General features: G+C 28.9%; 1 protein-coding gene across 1 annotated transcript; it reads left to right on the top strand.

Annotated features, from left to right (window-relative positions):
- The first annotated feature begins 2,223 nt into the window (after positions 1–2,223).
- On the top strand, positions 2,224–3,196 carry LOC105776457 (glucan endo-1,3-beta-glucosidase). The gene is made up of 4 exons (XM_012599115.2): positions 2,224–2,382; positions 2,566–2,594; positions 2,676–2,910; positions 3,002–3,196. The coding sequence occupies exons 1-4, from the start codon at positions 2,325–2,327 to the stop codon at positions 3,025–3,027; spliced, it is 348 nt and encodes a 115-aa protein (XP_012454569.1). The 5' UTR covers positions 2,224–2,324; the 3' UTR covers positions 3,028–3,196.
- Positions 3,197–12,329: the final 9,133 nt, after the last annotated feature.

The raw sequence follows: 12,329 nt of genomic DNA, 5'->3' as shown, positions 1-12,329 counted from the left end.
TTAAAATTCAGATTATTTTAGGTTTAGATCAATTAAATTTTGAGTTCAATTGAAATGTGATGCTTCAGTGATCTTATTCAAGTAAACAGATGATGGAATAAACAACAAAATAACAGCTCGTATTTCTCTATAGTATGGTGATGTGGAGTAGACAGAGAGTTTCCAATATGTTTTTGATTTGGTGGAAAGCCTCATGGAGAACATGTTGGACCTTTAAATATTGGAAACCTAGGTGAATTCACCATGCTTGAGCTTGCTGAGGTGGAACAAGAAACAGTAAACTCGAATGCAAAGATAAGACTTCAGAACAAATACAAAAGAGGAAGCTTGATATATCAAGAACAAAAGAGTTACTTAGTCATTTTTTTAATTTTAAAATTCATTTTATTTTAATTTAATTTATTTAGATTTTAGATTAAATTGAAAATTTTGTAAACTTTAAGGAATAAATTTATTGAATTTTTAGAATATAGTCCTCTACTTTTAGTCTCCTACTTTTATTTTCGGAATATAGTCATTTATTTTTGAATTTTAAAATTCAAGTGTAGTTGTTATTACCATTAAAATTCTTCTATTAAATCATTTGGCGTGAAATTTAAAAATAAATAAAAGTATTCACTCGATAGTCATATAACAATAAAAATATTGTTAAAAATACTTATTATGACTTTTCTTCTTAAAACACTCATTCGAAACCATCATGATAAAATAGTTTTTCTTTCTGTTGGAATAGCATTCTTAAGAAAATTTGACGTCAGCATTTTGATTGAAATAGTTAACAATATTAACTATTCAGACTAATTAATGACATTATAAACGTAAGTAGATCAAATTATGTAAAAAATCAAAATATGCAGGTTAAATCTCAAGCTCCAGTATAGTCTAGAGACCAAATTTGAAATTTGACTATTGTCTTATAATTAAAAAAAATGATGCAAGCCTAAAAGAAATTGGCAGCACATATCAGTCGCTAAAACTTTTAGGTGTTTAAATTATATGTATTCACGTAATGTTTCAACCGAAGAGTTAATGATATTAACTATTTGAACTAATTAAAATATTATAAAAGTATAGAAACCAAATTATATTAAAAATTAAAACATATAGATTAAATTTTAAAATTAAGCATATTAAAGGGACCAAATCTGACATTTAACTATTTTTGTAAATAATAATAAAAGCAATGGGTTGCCTCGTGGCAGCAGAAGGAAAGTCCAAAACACGTTCATTTTATATATAAGATGTTACATAATTTTTTAATTATTTTTACAACTATATTTATTTAAAAATAAGTAAATATATAATTTTAAATATATTCATATCATGTACCAATAAAAGTAAATAAATAAATAAAATTGAATTTTGTTTTGATTTTTAAAAATTTGAAAATTAATGGTCTAATTTTGGACAATATCAAGGACGTAGTTAGGGTGGAGGTGTCCGTGCTCTTAAAATGAAAATTTTTATTTAAGTTTTAAAATTTTTAAAATTTTAAATTAGTAAAAGTAAAATTATACTTTGACACCCTAAAAATGATAAAATTTTGATTTAATCCTTTAAAATTATAAATATATAGACTATTAAAATGGTGAAATTGCATTTTTATTATCATAAAATTACAATTTAATTTTGGTCTCCTAAAAATTTTCTGATTTACCCTGAATACTATCTCCTTACTTTAGGAAAACAAAGAAATTAATCATTCTATTTTATTTTATCATAGTTTAATTATTTTATTTTATGAAAATTAAGAAATTAGTCTTATTAATAAACTTGCTATAAAACCTTTTTGTTAAATCACTAACTTGAAAATTAACCATTCAATAATATATATGCAAAACTTAACAAAATTCAGCAGTAAAACAATCTATATGCTACAAATTAACAAAAAAAAAACTATTGAAGTGTTTACCAACAATTGAGCTAAAATATGAAAAAATTAAAATAAAGAGACTAATTTTTTAAATTTGATAAAGAATAGGGATTGAAACTCAAATAAATTTAAGAATGAAGGTGTAAACCAAGTAGAGTGTAGAATGAGGAAAGGTAGGCAATCAAGTAGGCCCTCAAAATGTAAGTCTTTTCCCCTTTATCCATTTTCTTCAAAAAGGGATCCTTAAACGATTCCCCAACGGCTCTTCATTGAATGCAATGTATTGTAGCCCACTAACTAGCCGTTAAACTGACTTTTCCTTCTCTTTTATCTGTTACCCTTTAAAACCCCCCTCTGCCTTTTTCTTTTTTCTCTCAATAAAGAAAAACCATCATTTTGATTTGCAGTTCACAGTGTCATTTCATATCCTCAAGTACAACAGCAGTTCTCAATGGCTAAAGTAGCAGCAGCCCTGTCTCTCTCTCTCCTCATCTTTTCCTTCATTCCAGGTAGTTTTAGTTAGTAATCCTAGGTTTCACAGTTTCATTTCTAAGTACCAAGTAAAAAAAACACTTGTCTTTTCTTTTTCTGTACTTTCTTTTGTGGATCTTTTTCTTTCTTTGCATGCTTTTCATGAATCTAGTTCAGTTCTACCTTGGGTTTTTACTTGGCTTTTCTTATTTTATTTTTAGGTGGAACTTTGATGATGGTAAATGGACAGGTAATTCATTGTGAACTCAGAAACTAATTAATAGTGAAAATAATTGTGTTAAAGCTTTTGAAAATGGGAAAATTTTTGCAGAAAAGTTGGTGTGTGGCTAAGCCATCATCGGACCAGGCAACTCTACTGGCAAACATTAATTTCGCATGTTCTCAAGTGGATTGCCGTGTAATGCAAAAGGGTTGTCCTTGTTTCAGCCCTGATAATCTGATGAACCATGCTTCCATTGCTATGAATCTTTACTACCAAGCCAAGGGAAGAAACAAGTGGAACTGTGATTTTAGAGGCTCAGGTCTTGTTGTCATCACTAATCCAAGTAAGTGCATTTTGTTTATGTTTCTTTGATTAATTGGTGTGATTTATTCTTAATATATATGTTGGATGTGCTAAATTTTGTGTTTGTGCAGGTTATGCTGACTGCATTTATGACTAGCCTAAGCTTATGACTGGACATGGTGTGGTTTAAGCAGCTTTACATATTGTAATTCCTTTGAGAAAAAGGGCATCTTGTAGCTTAAATTATCATCTTTGTTTCTATTTTCAGAATTATGTAAATGTATTTAAATGGGTTGATAAAAGTGAAAATTCTCATGGAAAGCTAATTCTTGATCTGTGTATAATTTATATACACTCATTAATTAACATTATAAGTGAATCTAAACCACTTTTCAATTCTCTAAAATAAAAATTAATATTTAATGCCCTTAAAAATATTAATTAATATTATTATATTTTAATTTTATAAAAATCTATTATTCAATTTTGATCTCCTGCAAGAATTTTGAATAAAATAATTATAATTAGTCCTTTCAGTAATTACGTTTTTAGTAGGTAATATTGAGTGATTTTATATACCGAGAGTAAATTAAATATATAGTTATCTTTAATTTTGTTCATATTTATAAAATAGAAAGGAATCAGCATTAGTGCATACTGCATACTACATATTTACAACCCAAATCTTGGAAACATTTACAGGAAATTAAGTAGATAGATAGATTTGACCATGAGTCGAGTTAAATCATAGAGTTGGATCGATATAAAATTTTAAATTCATATTTTAGGTTCTAACTAGAGGTGCTCATGGGCCGGGCCCAGGAAAAAATTTCGGCCCGCATCTTAGGCACGGGCCGGGCCGGGCCCGACCCAAAATATAGGCCTGAATTTTTGTCCAGGCCCGGCCCGGGAAAAAATTCCTAAGCCCGAGCCCGTCCCGGCCCATTTTTAATAAACACCAAAAATTTATTTTAAAATTAAAAAAATAAAAATATTTATTATATTCGGGCCGGGCCGGGCCCGGGCAAAAAAAATGGTGCTCGAGGCCAGGCCCGTTTTCTAAACGGGCCTCTTTTTTTGCCCAAACTCATATTTCGGGCCTATATTTTTACTCGAACTCTCCCATATTTTGGGCGGGCCGTCGGTCCGGGCCGGGCCGTCCTGCCCATGAGCACCTCTAGTTCCAACTCTACCTAGTTTGCCTGTATTATTATTTTTCGATTGTTTTTATATAAAAATAAATTTAGAAAATATAATAAATCAAATATACTAAACCTATTAAAATAAATGCTTCCCAACAATTAAAAATATATTTAAAAAAAAGCTTTATGTCTCAACTTAGTAAGCAAATGCTCTAATATAGTAGTAAAATTAACAATAAAATAAGAGTTATATAATATCCAAACAATAACAATAAAAATAAAAATAGTATAATAGCATTATAGACCTGTCCATGGGCCGGGCCAGGCCGGGTTGGTTATGGAAACGTTTACTGTGAATACCGATTGACTATAAATGATGATTTGTTGATGCAACTTTTACGGCAGCACCGACCAAGGTGACTCATGAATCAAGTCCTCAAACACAGGTCAGACCTTTTCCTCTATCTTAACTGCAACAATGAATTCTTGCAACTTTGCCAATTATATTGAGCTTCACGAAAGTAGTGGTTTATTTTGTCTTCTAAAGGTACGTAATTAACTAGCTTATCACATAGCATGAAATTCAATATAACGTTGTTCTCTTTTCTTTAAAATATTGGATGTCATGATAGGGTCAGTTAAATGTTGAAGCCCAATGCTCTCCCCCCATCCTCGCTCCCTCTTCTCCAGGGATGGTAGCCGTTACTATTTGAACAAACACATTTTTATTGTACAAATTTCATCAAATTTGTCCAAGAAGAAATCGAAAGATTGAAATTAAGAGAATTAATTTAAAAGTTAATTCATATGCAACATAAAAATTATAAATGTACTATTTAATTGTAATAGAATTCAACGTACATTAATATAATGTTGATATCTTATTCTCTCATCTCTCAAGTGCGCATATAACAAAATGAAATGAGGCAATCTTTTAAATATAATAAAATCTTAATAGATTGCTCATCTAACAAGGTTTAGTGCAGTAGCAAATGCGAAAGATGCCATGGCAATGCCCACCCGTGGAACTCGGCTCCTCCTTGCAAACACTATCACAATTAGCATCAAGGAAGCACATCCCCTTGAATTTACCACTTTTGCTCTCACATATTTTATGTTCCTCCTCTGCCATAGTTCCTATCTCTGTTTCATTTCATAAAGATATATACGTATTATGTTAGTGAATGTCAAAAAAATAAAAAATAATACGGGTAGCTAATTTTGTACTAAATGAGGCGATTAATTTTAATATATACACATATATTAAATAAAAAACTAATAACAAAACTACCAAAAGAGAAATGGGACAATAGGCATCCATCATGATTATATAGTTAATGTGGCAACTTCATACTATCACCTTCTATTATTTTGTCAAAGAATGAACATTAAATTTGTGTATATATATAATTTAAGACTTGACATGCTTAGATTTATGTCCGTCTGAGCATGTTAAATACAAATATTTTGTAAGAAAAGAGTGAATTTATAGTGAATCAAATAATAAATTTAAATGATAAAAATTAAAAATTTTATTAAAAGAGAAAACCTGTTGCCAAGAGAATTAACATAAGAAGGACTAAAGCTGAAACTGAACGGGATGATCCTTCCATTTTAAATTTTATTAAAAGTGTAAATATGTGAAAGAGAGAGATTGAGAATTTTTATTCAATGAAAGTGAATCATTAAGATACGTTTATATAAGATTAAGACTATAGTAGTTATAAAGAAAAGGAGAAATTCCACATTTATTGTTTTTTAGTGGTCTTAAATTACATTCATTTACACCACAATAATTTAGCCCACGTATTGCGGGTTTTTAGTTTTAAAATTTTTGTAAATATTTTAAATAATTATTCAAGTTAATTTATTTTATATTTATTATTAAAATACCAAATAAAAATAATTTGATAATTTGTACAGCTCAAATCAAAAATTTATTTTATATCTATTATTAAATAGTGAGTAAAATAAAATTTAAACACATAAACACATCGATTAAGTATATTAAATGAATATAATTGTTTATCATGGTGTTGTTATCAACCTTGAGTTGGTGTCGAGTTTACTTGTGGTACCAACTCGATCAATAACATTATTAATATATACAACTAATGGAAGTAATAAATTGTGCATGTTAAAATTAAAATGTATAAAATTACCAAAATAAAACTCGGTTGGGTGATAAATTCAATGTTTTAATAATTCAATTAGTATGAGTTCAAATCCTTCCATATGCATATCAATAAGTTAAGATTACTCAAAAACAATGGTGTACTAAATTTGTAACGACCCAACATTTTCCGGTGTCAGAAAATGCGATTTTGAAACCTTATTTTCGTAAACTGAGTTAGTAAGGATAAAATAAATATATTACCAAAGTTGATATGAAAATGTACTAAAGATCAGCTAAGTAATTTAACCGAGAAAATATTTAATTAAAGATCAAGGACTAAATTGTAAAATTCAATTGCTATTAAATTTTAATTTAGGAAATGCTTAATGACCTAGTTAACAATTATCTAAAGGACCTAATTGGTTATTAAGCCATTATCTTTTATATTGATAGTGGAAGATGATGATTTCCGTTAACATGATTTGTAATTAAAGTAAGTATAAATATGCTTTAATAAATGATTTAAACATAATCAAACTAATTACGTTATTAATTATACTATATATATATATGAAACTAAGTGGAATGTAAAGAAAACAAACATCATCTTTCTTTGTTCATTCATGCTGTCCAAGCTTTGAAAGGAAAAGCCATTGAATTTCTTTAGGTAACTATTAACTAAGCTTTTTCCTTGAATTTATATAGATTTTTTACCATGAAAGTTTAATTTAGTTAGTCCATGTATCATTTTTTCAACTGTTAAGTATTTAACAAGTTGCTATTAAAATGAAATTGAAAATTTTGAGCTTAATTTGAAGAAATTGGTAGTTAATAAGCTTAGAATATGATAAGGACTAAGTTAGAATATAAGATAAACTTATTAGATAACTTTGTGACATTAGGGACTAAATTAAATAAATTGAAAACTATCATGAAATTATGCAAGAGATGAAAAGTATAAGGTCCCTAGTGAAAGAATGTAAAATTGGATTTTAATTTGACGTTAAATATGGACAAATATGTGTATCTCGGGTATAGGGACTAAAATGAATAAAATGAAGAATATGTTGATAATGTGTTTGAATGTCATTTGAATGTGATCTAATATTGTTTTTTACGATTGAATCATCGAATGTAGCTTAAGACAATGTTGGGTCGTTTCGAGAGAAAGGAAAAGCGAAAGTTGTAGACAAGTGACAAAAGAATTTGGTTTGTACTTTTATAATTTGAGTTCAATACATAAATACATATACATATGCATATATGCATATATAATTGTTGCAAAACTACATATTGAGGTAGGTGTATTACTGTTTCCTGACTCGATTTGTACATGATGATATTGAATGTCGAGAATTGACATGCCATAGGGTCACTGGTATAAAGATTAGAAGCCATCGTTGTCAAACAATTTGGGATGGTAGAATGAATAGTATTGATAGATAATGAAAGTCATCGTTGTTAGGCAACCCAAGATGGTGGAATGTACTAGTTCTAAAAGTCATCGTTTTCAAGCAACCCTTGAAGACAAAGTAAAATAGATTCATGTATTCTTCTTAAGCCCATGTCAAGTTAATAACGGTTATAAAACTTGAATGTGCTAAATCATGTGCGATATGAAATGATGATGGAAATGATACATTATGTATACTTATGAAATTTCATATATGACAGCATGTGAAAGATCATGCGAACTGGTTTATATGTGCCCTATGGGTCGACATGGAAATGAAACGAATCAACAAAATCGAGAAAGAAATATGAAAATGAAATGAATTAGTGATATGCATTGGAATATAAATGAATTGATGCAATGATAGAAAACTTGGTATGTTATACTAATATTAGTTTATTACATGATATAAGGTATGCATTTTGGATATATGTGACATGAATTGAAAATTGATAATGTTGTAAACTAGTTCATGATTTGATTCTAATTCTAATATGTTATTTCTATTGCTATTTTTTATGGTATTATTGACTTGAATCATGAAAGTACCATTGAGTTTTATCTCTCAATGTATGGTTTGTTTATTTCTGTGCACAAGTATTAGTAGATCTTAAAGTCTCGAGAAGTGAAGCAGAATTCATATCATAGTTCTCCACTCAGCATTGCTTGTGCAATTCTTCACGTTTTCGATATGCGGCATGTACCTAAAATTGAGTCGGTTTTAAGTAGTAAATTGTCGATTTGATATTTTGGGTACTAAATGTTAGTTTGATCTATGACACATGAGTTATTTTAAGGTATATATGTAAATAGCATAAGAATTATGAATGTAAGTATGCTAATGTTCATATATTGAGTTGTTGCGATCTTATGTTCAATGATATTGTTGAATCAGTAGGTGATGTCATGACAACAAACCTTCAACATCGCGACGTGAATCACCGGTGAGTGGCGTCGCAATCGCAGATCTTCGATGTTTTGATGACATTCATTGTTTGTCAAATTTGTGATGTGATAACCTCGATGTTGCGACGCCAACCCGATAATTTTTAAAATGTTACATTTTAGTCCTCAACCAACTTTAGGTTATCGAATGAGCTTTCATAAGCTCGTTTAAATCTCGAATTTGACTAAATATCATATTTTAATTATTTATCCTAATGAACTACATAACTTGTTTATTTGATTAAAAGAAAGTTGTAGTTGCTCCGGTAACGAATGTGGTATCCTATAGCTTGGGTTCGGCGATCGGGTATAGTATGGGATATTACAAAATTACTGCTTCTTTAAAAATGTAATATTAAATAGTAGTTGAATGGAAATTTCACACTCAATATATAAAGAGATTATTTTAATAATGATAATTTAATCTTATGAAATTATTTAATAGTGTGTATTTTAAGGATATCTTAAATTTAATTTTTGGAATAAATTAATTTTTAAATTTGAGATAGCCTTAATATAAATTTTGGTATATGAACTTGATATTTCTTTCTAATTTGGTAGTTAAACTTGTTTTGTTCAATTCAAGGAATGGACTTGACACTTTCAAATAGTTCAATGAATTAAATGAAAATTTTTAATAGTTCAATGACTCAAATGAAAACTCTTGAATAATCTAGTTACTATTTTATATCTTTTTGAAGTTGAGTAACTAAAATATAAATTTACTAATAGTTAGTGGCATTGGGTGTAATTTACCTAAATAAAATTAGCAATTCTAATTTACTAAAGCTAATTTAAATATATAGAAAAACTTATCATCACTAATAGAAGTCATTATACCAATGTTTTACTAAGATATCAATGGCTTTTATTTTCTAGAAGGTTTATGGTTTTATCGTTTGTTACCATATTATTTATTATTCATTTCTTAAAAGATTTGGGCATATTTCAAATTCGATAAAAGAAATTTAGATTATTTTGAGCTGCTTTTTAAACATGAAATATTTATTTTTTGATATGATGCCTAGAACTATTTATAGTACCTATGTAATTCTTAAAATGGAGGATAACGCGTTTTAGTGCACTCAAACCCATGTCCTCCTACACTGGCAATAATATCAATGCCAACCAAGCTAAGACTCAATTGGCAAATATGAAATATTAAATAGCGGTGAAATGAATATTGTACACTCAAAGAGATAAAAACTCTCAGAATATAAGTAGGGGTGTTCAAACTTCGGTTAAAATCTAATTAATCGACCGAACCGATCTAATTCGGCTAATCTGTCGATTAACCAATCTAGTTCCGTCGAAGATCAGTTAAAGATGCTTTGAAATTTCGGTTAACGGTTAATTCGGTTCGAAATCAAGTAATTAACCGAATTTAAAATAATATTATAGGTTATATGTATTAGGCTATTACTAGTTCGGTTAATTTAATTAAGTTTGGCCAAATGAACATTACAAATTTATTTTCTTTCATATGTTTTATACTTGTTTTAACAAACAGAAAAAACAATACATATAAGTTTCGGTTAATTCAGTCGGTTAACTGAAATATTTTAGCTCGGTTATTTTTTTTTGAAAAAGTTTTGATTTGATTAACAGTTAAAAGATTAAAAAATTTATTTAATTCGGTTAATACTAATTTAATTCAGTTAACCGTTTTATCACCCCTATATATATATATATATACTTTCCTTATGCTTATCATCATCGCTCCTTCTTCCTGCATCCATTTTCCTGAAGATCACATCCTCTTATATATTTTTGACTTTTCTACCTATTTTCCTCCAAAATGATTTTCTAGGTTTAAAGCTTGCCATCATCACTGGGATTTTTCTTCTGAACCATTTGACCCCTTTCAAAGAATTGACTGCTCTCCTTGCTTGTTCCACTAACACAAACCTCAGAAAAACAATTTTTCTCCACGTACACATTTCTTCTTTGGAATGAAAATGTCCACGGCTTGTCCATACTCGTCTCCTCTTCTTCTTAACCATTTCCTATCTACCCTTTTCGGCAAATTATTGATGAAAACCGTTGCAACTTGAGTCTTCTGAAACCGACCATTCGTAATGCCTCCAACGATGAATTATTGTAACTTTGCCAATTGAATTGAGCTTCAACAAAGTAGTGGTTTGTTTTTGTCTTTTAAAGATACGTAATTAACTAGCTTATCACATAGCATGAAATTCAATATAACGTTGTTCTCTTTTCTTTTAAAATATTGGATGTCATGATAGGGTCAGTTAAATGTTGCAGCCCCATGCTCTCCCCCCATCCTCGCTCCCTCTTCTCTAGGGATGGTAGCCGGTACTATTTGAACAAACAAATTTCTATTATATAAATTTCATCAAATTTGGCATGGTTCATAAGTAAGTCTCAAATCCAAGCATATAGTCCTAATTATATACATTTTAAGACAAACAGTCCAAGAAGAAATCGAAGGATTGAATTTAAGAGAATTTATTTAGAAGTTAATTCATATGCAACATAAAAATTATAGATGTATTCAGTAGTAATAGAATTCAACGTACACCAATATAATGTTGATATCTTATTCTCTCAACTCTTAAGCGCACACATAATAAAAGGAAATGAAACAATCTTTTAAGTATAATGAAATCTTAATAGATTACTCATTTCATAAGGTTTAGTGCAGTAACAATTGTGAAAGAAGTCATGGCAATGCCCACCAGTGAAACCCGGCTCTGCCTTGCAAATATTATCACAATTAGCGTCAAGCAAGCACACACCCCTGTATTCACTACTTTTGCTCTCACATATTCTATGTTCCTCCTCTGCCATAGTTCCTATCTCTGTTTCATTTCATGATAGTATATACGTATTAATGTCAAAGAAATAAAAAACAATACGAGGTGACTAATTTTATACTAAACGGGACGATTAGCTTTACTATATGCACATATATTAAATAAAGAATTAATAACAAAACTACTCAAAGAGAAATGGGACCATAGGCACCCATCATGATTATATAGTTAATGTGGTAACTTCATACTATCACCTCTTATTATTTTGTCAAAGAGTGAATATTAAATTTGTGTATATATATAATTTAAGACTGGACATACTTAGATCGATTTATGTCCATCTGAGCATGTTAATTACAAATATTTTGTAAGAAAAAAAATTGAATTTGTAGTGAATCAAATAATAAATTTAAATGATAAGAAATTGAAAATTTATTAAAGAGAAAATTTGTTGCGAGGAGAACCAACATAAGAAAGACCAAAGCTGAAACTGGACGGGGTACCCTTCCATTTTAAATTTTATTAAAAGTGTGAATATGTGAAAGAGAAGAGATTGAGAGTTTCTGATGGAACGAAAGTGAATCATTAAGATGCCTTTATATAAGCTTGAGATTGTAGTTGTTATCGAGAAAAAAAAGGATGAATCCCACAATTTTTTGTTTTCCCTAGTCATCTTAAATCACATTCATTTACACCATACAATGCCACTTATTTTTTTTAGAATTTTTGTAAATATTTTAAATAAATACTCAAGTTGATTGATTTTATATTTATTATTAAAATACCAAATTAATAATTTTATATTTTGTATATCTCAAATTAAATTAAATTTAATATGTTTTTTATACAATAAAAATTAATATGTTATATATGTTTTTTGTATAGCTTAGATTACTCCCTAACAAGTAAGTTATATGTTTTTAACCTATGAACTTACTAAGTTAATTTGAAGCTTACTCTAGTTCGTTTTTTGTTTTCTGTAGTTTTCATTTTGTGGGACTCGACGGTCAGGTCATCTTGAAGATC

The sequence above is a fragment of the Gossypium raimondii genome, chromosome 1, assembly GCF_025698545.1.
Source record: "Gossypium raimondii isolate GPD5lz chromosome 1, ASM2569854v1, whole genome shotgun sequence".
Taxonomy (NCBI): Eukaryota; Viridiplantae; Streptophyta; class Magnoliopsida; order Malvales; family Malvaceae; genus Gossypium; species Gossypium raimondii.
This window is presented reverse-complemented; position numbering and strand designations above follow the sequence as displayed.

What these genes read in the sequence shown, in the direction of transcription:
- LOC105776457 (XM_012599115.2), top strand. Translation starts at nt 2,325, where the DNA reads ATGGCTAAAGTAGCAGCAGCCCTGTCTCTCTCTCTCCTCATCTTTTCC. An exon ending in CATCTTTTCCTTCATTCCAG is followed by an intron (nt 2,383 to 2,565) that starts GTAGTTTTAGTT and finishes TTTTATTTTTAG; the next exon opens with GTGGAACTTTGATGATGGTA. An exon ending in TGATGATGGTAAATGGACAG is followed by an intron (nt 2,595 to 2,675) that starts GTAATTCATTGT and finishes AAATTTTTGCAG; the next exon opens with AAAAGTTGGTGTGTGGCTAA.